This window comes from Myripristis murdjan, chromosome 12 (genome assembly GCF_902150065.1).
Source record: "Myripristis murdjan chromosome 12, fMyrMur1.1, whole genome shotgun sequence".
Lineage (NCBI taxonomy): Eukaryota > Metazoa > Chordata > Actinopteri > Holocentriformes > Holocentridae > Myripristis > Myripristis murdjan.
In genome coordinates this window covers 6,881,697-6,895,512 of record NC_043991.1, presented here as the reverse complement: position 1 = coordinate 6,895,512, position 13,816 = coordinate 6,881,697, and the positions used below count along the sequence as shown (strand labels likewise).

At 41.9% G+C, this 13,816-nt stretch overlaps 1 protein-coding gene across 1 annotated transcript in view; it reads left to right on the top strand.

Annotated features, from left to right (window-relative positions):
• Nucleotides 1–13,816, top strand: part of LOC115369032 (matrix metalloproteinase-17-like) — a 110,758-nt gene that overhangs the window by 85,140 nt on the left and 11,802 nt on the right. Inside the window, exons 5-7 of the mRNA XM_030065532.1 lie at nucleotides 9,054–9,230; nucleotides 11,383–11,485; nucleotides 13,334–13,416. Coding sequence (XP_029921392.1) covers nucleotides 9,054–9,230; nucleotides 11,383–11,485; nucleotides 13,334–13,416 — 363 coding nt within the window. The remainder of the gene's footprint in view (nucleotides 1–9,053; nucleotides 9,231–11,382; nucleotides 11,486–13,333; nucleotides 13,417–13,816) is intronic.

Here is a 13,816-nt window from a genome sequence, read left to right as displayed (position 1 = left end):
AAGTAATGCAATGGGTGCATTGTGCTTCCCATTGTTCCACTGTTATGACTGCGTTTCAGACTGGCACAGGTCCCTTTTGATTTCCATTAGCCAGTAAGCCGTGCTATAAAAAATGCCTGACAGGTATTATACACGGAATACAGAAGAAGGCAATGGAGGAAAAAAATGACAATTATTTTAAAGATTTGCTGATTTTTCCAACATAATTCAATCTTGCACAGATCAGTGATGATGGCAGGCCGAAGGGAAGCTTTAAGAAGTGGGCTGGGTGGCCTTGGGTGTTTTTAAGGCAAGTTAAAAGCCGGATGCTGCTGAATTCTGCGAATCATCCCATCCCGTTAGGACTTTCTGTTTTCAAGGTTACTTCATTCAGTCACACGGATGACTCCCTTGTGAAATGTATATCAAATACATCAAGCCTCTTCATTTGCATAACAAGCATGCGCTCTTCTGCTCATAACAGATGAATCTTCTGAAGCCAACTTACCTCAGATGACTCTTTAAAAAAAAAAAAGGCATTTTCTTGACAAATCAGCTCCCCAAAGCATTCCTTAACTGCAGACCTGGAGGAATTCTCACTTCTTTAGTAGTTTTGGTTCGAAGGAGTTGAACCCACCTCGAAGTTTTTTACCCATTAAGTTCGCCCTCTCTCTTTGGGGCGACTGCGAGATTGAAGCACTGAGGCAGAGAGACGCAAGTTAATTAAACAACTCTTAATTTCTTAAAATCACACCTTGTTGCTGTCTCACAATTGGATCCTCTGGCATCATCTGCTTGTCTCTGTAACTAACATGCCTGTATTGTTTTGCTTGTAAAGATGAGAGACTATAAAGTTAAACTCTGTTTTGACAAAGGTATCAGTTTCCTAAATTGTTGTTTTTTTAGCCACATTTTCAAGAGCTATTTTGTTGAGACGCCATGAACTGTTAGGTCAGCCCAAAAGGTAAAAAGTGAATGTTGGTGCTTCAGCAGATTGTGGTGCAACATAATCTTCTTAAGAAGAATGGACCTTATCAGACGAATATGTAGCTGAGTAATTGCGTTTGCTAATTCCCTTCCCCCATCTCGCAGCGCATTGTTCTCAGCGGGAACATAATTCAGAGTCCTTCAAGGCCATCTTGTAACGTGTATAATTATGTTCACATGAAACTTTGCATTTTGAAAACAGCAGAGCTAGCGGAATATTAAGCAACCCCTTAAGCAAACCAGTCCGCCCATGCTGATTGATTGATAATTCAGACACACACTCTGGTACATGAAAGGTGGGCTCTTGATGTCAAATAACTGGAGGTCTGAGATTGCTGTTTTTGCTGTGACAAGCTGCAGATTGCTCCTATTAATTATCACTCTATCATCGGCCTGCTTTGCAGACTGATTACCATGACTAAAACAACAGCTTCATTACGCAGTTGTTTTTCAAGGCATTCACAGATTGCGTGTGTGTGTGTGTGTGTGTGTGTCTGAGCCATGGAAAGTAGAGGAGACAGTGATTATACAAACAAGAGGGAGGCATAGAGGGGAATGACAGAATGTAAGCCAGACTGTGTTGTATTTCATGAAAACTTGTCAGGTGACACTATATATCATAAGCTTTTATATCATTAAATATTATTCCTCTGCTGGGAGATTCAGGACCCAGATTCAGGTTTCAGGAGTGCTGCTACACCAATAGTTTTCTACACCGATGATCACAAATGTTATTCTAACAGCGTTAACCCTAACCCTAACCTGTAATACAGCGAGAACAACAGCAAATTATGGTGGCATAATACAGAATAAATAACAAAACAGAACACAACTGTACATCAGCAACCAGATGTAATGAAAAAGTAATATTACTTGAAGCAACAAACACACCACACTGTAAGCATGAGTGCACAAACTTTTTTTTTTTCTTTGTGAGGAATATAATCCAGTAGAGTACGCGAACACAGTTATAACGTCCTTTTTGGGTTGTCAACTGGTCATTTAATCTGAGTTCAAACTTTGTAATTTGAATCAGGCAATCATCTTCACCCAATATTTATCATGATTTAAAGCTGATTCACGCCAATTCCACAATCCGCATTTTAATTACAATACCATCTGTATGAGATTGAAAACCCGTCGCATGTTTTCAGACTAAAGCTACAGCAAAGACAACTTAATAACATTACAGAAAATGATCATGTAGACATATAGAGATGACAATATGAACACTAGAATGTAAAATATTTATATATATATAAATTACAGGGTGAATGTATACGTAGAGCAGAAGTGAGAGGACGAACAGGAAGGCGTTCAGTATAGAGCTCCACCAAGGTCACAGCCGGGAGTTACAGCCCTGTCTGTGGTAAGCCACGTACGCTTTAGGCAGTCTTGTTGTCAAAAGGATGTACCGCTTCTGGCCTGTCAGCGTGGAAAGTTGGTCAACGCCGCCTTGACCTGTGGCCAACCTCCCTGCAGGGCTTTGTGGTGTTCTGTGGGTGTGTTCAGAGACTACAATCCTCTAAAGCTGGGCCCTGCATCTTGCCATGCCTCCTTAAAGCCACTTGGCCTGAAAAGTTACTCAGGTCTCTGCTGACCAGTGACTAACCTTCTCACCAAGTTTTGAGCAATTACTTTTTGAATCATCCTGGTGACAAAAGCAGTGATCACATAGTTTCAGATTATTGGTGGACATAAAAATACATCCAGTATTAATAAGTGTAATTACTAATTAATAGACAGATAGACAGATAAATAGATAGATAGATAGATAGATAGATAGATAGATAGATAGATAGATAGATAGATCTTTATTGTCATTGCACAATCATATACGGTATAATAATGCAACGAAATTAGGGCTCAGTACTTTCGGTGCAGGGCAGAGTAGAAAGCATCGTGCAACCTTCTAGTTGAATAGCCGAGTCTCTGATATCAGAAAAATGCAGCAGTCATGGAAACACTTGTTGGATGCGATGTGCAGGCGCAGTTCGTCGATTTTGTTAGTTATGGACCCGGCATTGGAAAATGCTGGGAGGCGGCGGCTTAAAGGGTTGTCTTTTCAGCCGTGCTAACGTACCGGCCCTGCAGCCTCGCTTTTGTTTTGTTTTGGTGTCCTCCGGAATGTCCTGGAAGTCCGGTGAAATTGGTATTTCGCAGCGTAATCCCAAGCTCAAAAGATCCTGACGACTGTATGCGTACATTGCCCAACATATGGTGGTGTTTTCAGCTAAAAACACAACCGTTCACACATACAAAACCATATAATACGGCACTGAGAGTGGAGAGCTGTAAGTGTAGCACAAAATACATTGCAATATGTTACGATATACATCATCCTCGGGACACACTGAGAGATGGACCTTCATTTGCAGTAGTGCCAGGTTATTTATTTAATTTATTTATTTATGGTTTATTTTAGTAGGGATCGATACAATGTACATAGACAAACTGAAAACAGCTATCCAACACAAATGTCATAATGTTTGTAGGAGATGCTGATGTGCAACATCTGTCCCTAGAAGGGCTTTTGGTTAAAATAAAAAATAATAATAACAGGATATTGTATAGGGCATGGAAAAAGACATAGTTGCAAACACAGGTGGAAAAAAAAAAACTAGACCTGACTACAGGTTTGTTGCTCTCTTTTAAAGTGGTGAAGTTTGCAGCAGATTTCAAGTGGCTGGGTCGTGAGTTTCAAGAAGCTGCTCCTTTCACATAAAAATCTCTCCGAGCAGAAGATGTTTTGCAGAATGAAAGTTTACAGTCGCCACTTGAAGCCGCTCTGGTGGATCAGGAGGCAAGGAGCAATTACATCTAAACACAAGCTTTACCATAATCAAAATCAATAAATAAAGTTACAATAAGTACAAATACAAAGACAACATACAGCATAACATATTAACTATTAATCAAAATGTTTACAATGACATGAACCAGTCAGATTTCAGATCTCATTTCTGAGCTGCTCCAAGGTCAAACTGTGTCAGTTTTCAAAGTGCATTGTAAATTAAAGTTTTCAGGGCAGCAGAACTAAAAGCAGTCCAGAGCACGTTGCAGTACTCGGAGCAGGTTTGTCAACATCTCGCTTTCTACCTCAGTAATGATGTGATGTGAACTAGTGACTTTTGCAGTCAACACAATACAGCAAATTGTTTCTCTGATATGGAGTGACAAAAGCACTATGGTACAAACATACAGCAGAGTGGAAGAATGAAAAGAGGTAGGGGCGCCCAGCTATGCCCAAAGCTATCCTTGTCATTTGATATGAATCTGTGCATTGCAGTCCAGCATTACCTAGGTGTGTGTGTGTGTGTGTGTGTGGAGTTACGCCAATTGTCAAATCCCAGCATAGTTTTGCATTTGATTTGATTTGATTTTTAGGGCTTATTTGAATGTTATTTTTGAAGGACTGATAGACTTTTCCTTCAGTAGAGACCTATTTGTGATAGGTACATCCAGATGGGTATTTTTGTTGGTTTATCTTTACATGCAGGATCATCAAGTGACAGTTACGCCAGGAAAATTTTGTAGGCAGTCCAAGTGCTAAATTTCTATAGTCACTATAGCAACCATGCACACCCCACATGAGAAATCCTCTATGCTCACCCAGTCCTACCAGGGTAATATGTTTATGTGTGTTTATCCAGCGGAGGTGCAGCTGCAGAGCAAGACCTTATATTACATTAACCCTCTGACGCTGCGGGCCTTTCCCATGGAACAGTTTTTCAAATTAAACAAGGGTGTTAGAGAAACTGTTTTGTTCCGTTGTATTTTTACTCAAATATGTAGACACAGGTAACACACTGGGCTCCCAGATACTCAACAGATGTAATTTTAGGCTGTTTAGCTGTGATGATGGTAATCATATTTTCTTTTACAAATCTGTCAGCCTCTACTGTAAAAAGAAAACTGCAGTGGAGAATGGTTGTAATGTCAGTGAGTTCTGCACCCACACAGAAGTGGATGTATGTATCTATTTTTTTTTTAACAAATACACAAATAATCAAAGGAGAGACCCTTGTCATTTTCATGCCCTGGAAGCCAAATCGGCCGTCTAGACTGCAGAAACATTTACAGTAACAAGTTATCTCACTGAGTAATGTGAATTCAAAATGTGTTTTTCTTATAACAAGTGAAAATATTTGCCAGTGGGAAGGCATAGTCTAACCTGTTTCCAATACTAATTGTCGTGTTCCCAGGATTTTCTTGAAACAAGTCTCATTTTCTTGATGCTAGTCTGCCTTATTCTGCCTTGTTTCAACATATTTATACTTCCTGAAACAAGTAAAATAGAAATGAATGGGATTGCCTCATCCCATTTGCAAACTTTTTCACTTATTAAAAAAAGAGGGATTTAAAACTAAATACAAAACAAAATGATTTGCTGTGATGGGTCGGGCAACTGGTGATCATCTTTGGGTAACCAGTTGTCCATGGCAAAACAAACATCTGGGCATGGTGGATCACTTACAGTGTGTAGACTATAATTGTGTAAAGGCTATAATTTTCTGCCACTTGGCAAATCCTGTCACTTAAGCAAAAATGCAGCAGAAAGACTCGAATTTCTACCACATTAGCTCTGTCAGGAAATGTTAAGTTATTGATGGAGACTGCTCGGGGGAAGACCCTGTTCTTGTGGCCGCTTGTTTTGGGTCTCATTGAGCTGAGTCACTTCCCACAAGGCAAAGCTTGTAAGATGCAGTGGTCATGGTGGGGGGAGGCAATAAGCTTGTTCATGTGTTTCATGCACATTGAGTTGCATACATTTTGGAGACTGGACAGGTTTCAGCCTATGATCCTCTCTGCTGACCGGATGATCCATTATAGTGAGTCCCTTTCTTGCCCTGCGATGGACTAGCGACCTGTCCAGGGTGTTTCACTGCCTTCCGCCCTATGTGCGCTGGGATAGGCTCCAGCAACCCCCCGCGACCCTTGTGAGGATAAGCGGTTTAGAAGATGAATGAATGAATGAATGAGTCCCTTTCTTATATAGTGACTGACCAAAATAAGCAGTGGTGGTCCAAGGTCACAAATAACTCTCAAGGTCTGGCATTCAAGTCCCAAGCCAAGTTACAAGTCAAGACTGACAGGTCCAAGTCAGTTCCCAAGTCCCAAAATTTGACATTCAAGTCACAAACCATAAAACAGATGAAGGTATGAGCACCCATGTCCAGTCCGCCGCCCCTCCTGTAGCTAACGCAGGTTATGTCTATGGTAACGCCTTAAGCTAGTGCTGGCCATTCATCAATAACAGATACCTAACACTAGACATTGTTGATTGATTTGATAAGATTTAGGCTGCCAACTAAGTAGCTGTGGGTCAGTGTGGATCTGGGATGTGAAGAGCTGATTCGCCAGTGTCAATTAAAGTCATGTTTACGATGGGTTAATTGCATAATTTTTTTATGTTTGGCTTTGGAGAAGGTCAGCTATGAGTTGCTGATTTTAGTGTCAAAGTCGAGTTGCAAGTCTTTCTGTATTTTGTCAAGGCAACTCCAAAGTCTTCCAATTTGTGACTTGAGCCCAAGTCAAATCCAAGTCACGTGACTCGAGTCCAGACCTATAAAAACAAGGAAGTTAAAGATGAGATGAGGACAGACGCCAAGATCACCATGTAGAATTTAGGAGCATCATCTGTGGCTGGTTGAATTTCCACAAGTGATGCAGGAAGTTCATGTTAATGATCAAGGTTCAAGATTCAAGGTTATCTTCATTGTCCCACTAAGGGGGCAATTCGTTTTGCAGCCAGGGTTCACATAAAAGCAGAGTACAAACAGATCACAGAAGTAGAGCAAGGAAAGGTTTTAGTGGCTGTCTCTGTCCTGGGAGATTACAGTTTCCAGAAACTATAGAAAATGCCACAGTGGGGACTGTTTAGCTATTGTTAAGTTTTAGTTGTGTTGTGTTGTGTTATGTTGTGTCATCAGCAAACTTGAGGAACTTTACCGAGATCCCTTGAGATTGAATCACTGGTTTAGAGAGAGTTCTGTGGATTGTCAGTGCCACATCAGCCTAGTCAGTGTGTGTGTGTATATGAAGTTTTCCCAGCCTCACATGCTGTTTCTCATCGGTCAGGAAGCCAAAGATCGACTGACAGAAGTGGTCAAGCACGCTCATGTCCGCTGCGTTGTCCATTCCCTGGTTGGTAGTGTCTTAAGCGTTTTTTTTTTTTTTTTTTTGGCGTGTCCGCAAAGTTCTGTTTCAAGGGTGTACATGATCACAAAGATCAAAGAGACATGTCTGTAATGATTTAATCCTTTGATGCAAGGATTTTTTTTGAGGATAGACAGGGCAATGGTGAAGCTTTTGTAGCAGGCAGGAACAGTGAAAGGTTCAGCAGATAAGTCATCGAATGAATCATTCACTGCCCATCGCTGGCACCGTGCAATGACAGCGTTTGACTTGATACACAGCTACTGGATGGCTTACTGAACATTTCAGCTGTACCAAGAACTCATTCACCGTAAATAAAAACAATTTGATTGTCTGTCTGAACAGCTACATGAAACCTACAAGCTCTTTATCTTTCTTTATCATGGGGGTCTTCCAAAACAACATCTGGGTCATCCACCCAAATCTCTGAGTCCTGTTTTTGTCTTTTTGTCACCTATGAAATGCTAACCATGCAGATGGACTGGTAATAAGATGACATACCTTCTTTCCTCCAAACCCCTGCTCTCTCTCTCTCTCTCTCTCTGTCTGCTTATCCCTGTTTTTCACCCTTCCACTCGGCACCGTGTGCTCCTGCAGATTAGAGTCTGCATTTTGTTTCTGAACATCCCAGGTGGCTACTGTAACCAGGACTGCATGTCCCACCATTGTCCTTGTTTTTGACTGAGCACAACACTGAGATGTTCCCAAGCTGGGGCCAATCGAAGGTTAACCACATGCAAACTTGAGCCTACGCACCAAGGGACACTAAGCTAGCTTGGTGTAACACTGGCACTGACACTTTTTTGCAAATCTAAATCTCCAAGCTGCAGGGTTTGTCTTGCGTAGCAGAGCCAGACAAGGAGGATTTGCAGGCTTCTCCTTTGCTTTTTTTTTTTTTTTACCTAAACGTGGAGGGAAATGTGCTTTAATAGCCTGCAGTCTCTGTAGGTGTGTTTTTCCGCACTAAGGTTTTGATTGGCAGCCCAGGGGCTCAGGCAGTATTACCATAGTTATCTCACTACACCACATGCCAAACATTATTTAAAGTCTCCAGTCCTGACTACCATGCATCTTAACTTGCATCACAAGGAGATAAGTTGGAAAAAAAAAAGCATAAAGCATGGAAACAGCAGTTAGATTGGGTCAAGTTCAGGCTTATCTGATTTCACATGATGTATCTATGATGTTCCAAAGCCATTTTCCCATCTCCTTAAGATCCATATTGTACAGTGGAGATATGTTAGATGTACCACATTTCACAGCCAGTCTAAACGTTCAGCAGTGCTCTTTCGTCCACAAAATATTCTATGAAAATAAAGGAAGGAAGGCTATCTTTATCTCATAATCTTGTGGTTGTGTTATGTTTTGTGTCATATGATCAGGCTTTTATCACGTACCACAGTGGGAAGTAGGTGTTTTAATGTGTCTCTCATTGGGATCAAATATAAATAAATGGCTTTAATTATGTATTTTAATCTGTTGTATTCCTGAATCCAGACTACTCAGCGTTGTCCAATGTAGATAAGAAATAAAGGACCTCAACTGTAAAATAGCAATAATTACAATGATTGAATTTAAAGCACTGAAACTGTGTAATGAATGAAACAGCTCGACTTTTTCCCTCAGTAAATCTACACACACACACACACACACACGCTCTCCCCCTCCATCTCTCCTTGCCTCTTTGAATAAGCGGCGCGCAAACACACTCACACATACCTGCTTACTCACCAAAGTCTCATTTCCCCTATGATTTCACTTACTGCATCAGGACTATTTTAATTGATTTCCCGTCCCGTTCCTATCATTTCAGCAGTTTGGCGTTATAGCGTTTTCAATCATGTTGTGTTTTTACTGTCAGCTGAATTATTTCATCCAATTTTCTCTCCTCTTCCCTCCTTCTCTCTCTCGCTCTCTCTCTCCCTCAGACTCCCATGGGATGGATCTTTTTGCAGTTGCAGTCCATGAGTTTGGTCATGCCATCGGCCTGGTCCACACCTCAGCCATGGAGTCCATCATGAGACCGTACTACCAGGGTCCTGTGGGAGACCCTCTGAAGTACGACCTGCCCTACGAGGACAAGGTCCGCGTCTGGCAGCTCTATGGTATGGAGGAACATCTGTGCACATCTGCTAGGTGGTCACCTTTCTGCCTGACTTGCATTATGTGTGTGTGTGTCGTCTGTTTTTCACTACTGTTGTCTCTTGTCTTAGTTTAGTTTAGTTTCTGCCGGTTTAGACGTTCCACCACAGTCTCTCTCTTCTTTTCCTTGCTCTCTATCTTCAGTTGTGACTGTGATGTTTTTCATGTCAATAACCCATTCTCCTGTGTGTGTGTGTGAGTGGTTTGTGGTCGGTGAAGTCGGTTTCCTGGTTCTGTCCCTGTGCCTTGCTGTTCCCGGTCCTGTCCTCCCTGCTGGCCCCGCTTACTCCTGCACCCTCCACGTCCATCAGCTTTACTGCATTAATCCATTCATGCACTCAGTTCTTTGTCGTAGACCCCAATAATGTTCTCCCTCTTCCCCCCTCATCTTCTGTGTGTATGTGTTGCATATGCTCGAGTATGCATGCCGTGTGAGTTTGACTATCTACCTGTCTGGCCAGAAATGGGATCTCCTCTCTCTGCCTTTCTCAAGATTTCTTCCATTTTTCCCTGTTCAACTGGGTTTTTTGGGAGTTTTTTTCTTGCCCGCTGTGAGGATTAAGTCAGGGGGTGTCGTTCTGTTTGTCGTGTAAAGCCGTTCGAGACTGTAAACAGTTTTGTTGCTCTCTAAATAAACCTGAACTTGCACTTGAGCTTACTTTTGGGGGCATGCACCACACTTAAGACCAGTTAATTGAGGCCGGTCTGTCCTGGAACTGGAACAAAAGCCGTGTCCATCTTTGGAAAAAAAAAAAAGCTACTTTTTCAGCCAGTGGTCAAAGGATTATTTCGGATTTTTTGAAGTGGGGCTGTATGAGGTACTTAGCCATAGTTAGTGTATTACCAGCAGCAGATGGCGGTCTGCACGCCCCCGTATTCCTATACAGACGTCTTATGGTTGAGAAAATACAGTGCCAAAGGAAAGGGCTGTCTGACGACAAGGTAAACCTGTGAAAGGCTTAAACTGATACTGATTTCTTTAGGTGGCTAAAATTAATACACTTAGTGCCTCATACAAGCCCACTTAAAACAATCCTAAATAACCACTTTCAGGTTACGTGAATGGTTAGGCATGTAGTCATTATGGCTGGGGTTAGGGTAAGTCTACAGGAAATTAATGTAAGTCTATGTAATATCCCCCAAAGTGACCTAAGTCCTAAGTGTGTGTGTGTGTGTGTGTGAGGCAAACTTTAGATATATTTTGATTAGTGGTGGGCAAATTGTCATTGACTTTCATGTCAGCTAATGTTGGCCATATTTCCATCTCTCTGAAGATGAAACAAAGGAAAGCCGAGAGCAATATTCAAATGCATAAGCTGCAGGCCATGTAATCACAATGAATGCCTTGACGAATGCGACAGGAGGTATGGCGGAAGTTTTACGGTCAGTCTTTCAGAATATCAGAAGCTGTTGTTATATTGTTCTGCAGTGAGATTTTTCTAAGCCCTTGTCATTATAATTGTAGACATATGCACTTCAATTACTATTTACTGTATGCTTTCTTTGCATACACTGAATACCCGTTTATCCCATTGGCAATGTACCATGAGCCTCTGCTGTAATTACTTATGGCTCCTGGCAGGATGGTGGAAGCATCCCTCTTAGCAGTGACAGCCGGGCAAACAAAGATGCAGAGGCCTCCCCTTGCTGGAAGCGGCAATTGATGAGTGCCATTACGGATGAAGGTTACTGGTTTAATTAAAACATCAGAGGGAGTCAGGGTGGAGTTGATTTTCCCTTTTTATGGCCCTGTGAACTTATTGCACCATGCCATGACAGATAGAAAGTGAGAGGAGGAGAGCATCATGATCATAAGTACAGTGAGAACGGTGAGGGAGAGGACTGTACAAGGCTGAAGGGTGAGGAACTGAACCGAATTGAATTGAACTGAATTGAGAGAGAAAAAAAAAAACAGAAATAACAAACCAGACAGAATGCTGTAGATCTACTGTATTATATTTTGATAACGTAACAGCACAAACAAACTCCTTTGCCTCTTTGCTTTTGTGCAAAGACACAAAAGAGAGTGAGGGCAATAAATCAATCAGCAAGATGTTATTCCTTCTGTTCTGTTGGCCCATTTGCATTGACCTTCGACCCCCATGTCTCTCCTAGGGGTCAGAGACTCGGTGTCCCACACCAATCGACCGGGCAACCCCTCCCAGACGGCTGAACCTCCTGTCCTGCTGGATCTTCCCGAAAACAGATCCACTGTCCTGTAAGAGCAACCCTGAAACAGCAGAGATACATAATAGTAGATCTAGAACACATAGATAGATCCACCTCACCACAATCCTTCACTCATTCAATCTCTTTTTCTGTCGTCATGCCGGTGCACAGTGGCAGTTTTGTTGGTTGAAAAGCTTTTTGTTCTCACCACTGCCTGTAATGCACAAACAGAGGACCAATCTGAAATCACATAAACCCTTATTTCACTTTGACTTGAATTCTCCAGCCATGTTCGCATGCACATTAAAAATGCAGTTATATCGCAATTAAGTAAATAAGGTAAGGCAGGGCCCCTGTAAACACAATAGACTATGTGATGGTGCTCTTTTTATGGAAATAAGCCTATTCCCAGCAATTAACCCTATAAAGCCTGAACTATGAAAGAATTGGCAGAAAATTCCAATTTTTTGAAATTGAAACCTTTATTTAGTCCTATAACAAAATATATGAAAAAAAAATTAAAAAAAATATGTTATTACACGACCTTTCTGGTGTATGATATATGATATGTACTTGAAGTGCCAATGGTATGGTCCAGGGTGAACAGGGGAAGTGTTCAAAGGTATACAACAGTATTTTGGTCAAGTATTGATTAAACTGAAAACGGAATGTGTGAATTGATAACGTGTATCATATATGATACAAATGGCTTTATAGGGCTAATGTTGAACTCTCCAGTCTTACTTCCAGTAAAGGCTTGAATTTTGTTTTGTGTTCCAGTGACGACATATCTTTCTGGTATTTTAGCTCGATATTTTGGATTTAAACTCATAAATACAAATAAAACAAAACAAACAAGTGTTTCAGGCGTTTTTACAGTTTGAGATGGTGACTCTTCAGAATTACCAAATTAACAACGTAGCTGAGAACCCTAGAATAAACAAGAGAGCCCATTTACCCAACAATTATACCAGTTATCTTTGAAAATAACATCCTATCGCCAGGAAGTTGGGAGCTATCAGCTATCAAAGTGTTGGCACACATTTTTCAAGTCATCAGCCAATTGAATGTAATCCATTTTTACATTTTGAATGCACTCGCAAACACATACACTCACAAATAGCACATAATCATGCAGCACTGAGTCGCAGATCGCTGAGCCAAACAGACAATAGATGTAATGACTGTCTCACAGCGAGTGGCACATTTAAATTCTCTTTTTCCTCCCCCTGTATCGGCCCATTCGTAGCCTTCATTGCTCATTTCTCATTTCTCAGCGGCTCCATCAGGGGATGATGTGTGGAAAAGGTGGTTTAGGCTTGACGAGGATCACTAATACCGAGCACTAGGCCGTGGCGCAGCGCTCGCCGAGCTCTCAATGGACATCTTTGTTGTTACGAGGGCTGGCCGGCTCCCGCTCACAGAGGCGGCCCTGTGGTGCTAATGGCCTCATCATTGGAAGTCCGGCCACGTCACTGCTTTAAATCACTTATTAGCCCTGGGGATAAATACACCGGGGGGCCTCACCGTGTCAGCGTGATAGCATCTCCTCTCCTGTTTGGCCAAGTTTAATTGATCCACACGCAGATACACAGTCACTCTGGATGAGAGCAAAACAGAGCATTTAATTTGGATACAGAAAATGGGTCTAAAAACAAACCAACAAGAGCAAGACAGTTAAAGGTGTTTTCGGTCATTTCAACCTATAATTAGGTTGTTTGAACATGTAAATTACATGGAATAGAGAAAGTTATAAATGTCCAGTTGTGTCAAAGAGTTTGGATGTTCTACCTGCATGGACGGCTGAATAATACCTTTTTTTTCACTTGTTCTCTCAACTGCCTCATCCTCCTCCTTCCTTTTTCTTCCTTCCTCCCATCTCTCGTCTGTCTCTCAGGCTGGCACGAGACGCCCCAGACAGGTGCACCAGTCACTTTGATGCCGTGGCCCAGATACGAGGAGAGGCCTTCTTTTTCAAAGGTATTAAAGTTCAAAGCCAAAAAGTGACAGAGACAGGCCATCACAGAGAGAGAGAGAAGGTGGTGGGAAAAATAGAAATTAGCTAAATGAGCTGAAGCGAGGAGAGGAGAAGGAGCAAATAGAGAGAGGGAGAGAGAGAGAGAGGAAGGACAGAGAATGAAGACGAGACAGAGAGGTGGCTATGCAGATTGACTGAGCCCGGCTTAAAGTCATCCAGCTGAGAGAGTGCAGTCCAAAATAACCTCGGGCTTTTACACATGCTTGCCCTCTGGATTAATGCCCCGCAGTTTCCCACCGCCAACAGCAGCGACAGTGTCACTTATCTTCAGCCGTACAAGTACTGACAGTTATGTGCAGCAACAATGAGAAAGCAGATTTTTAAGCCACTGTAACAGTAGTT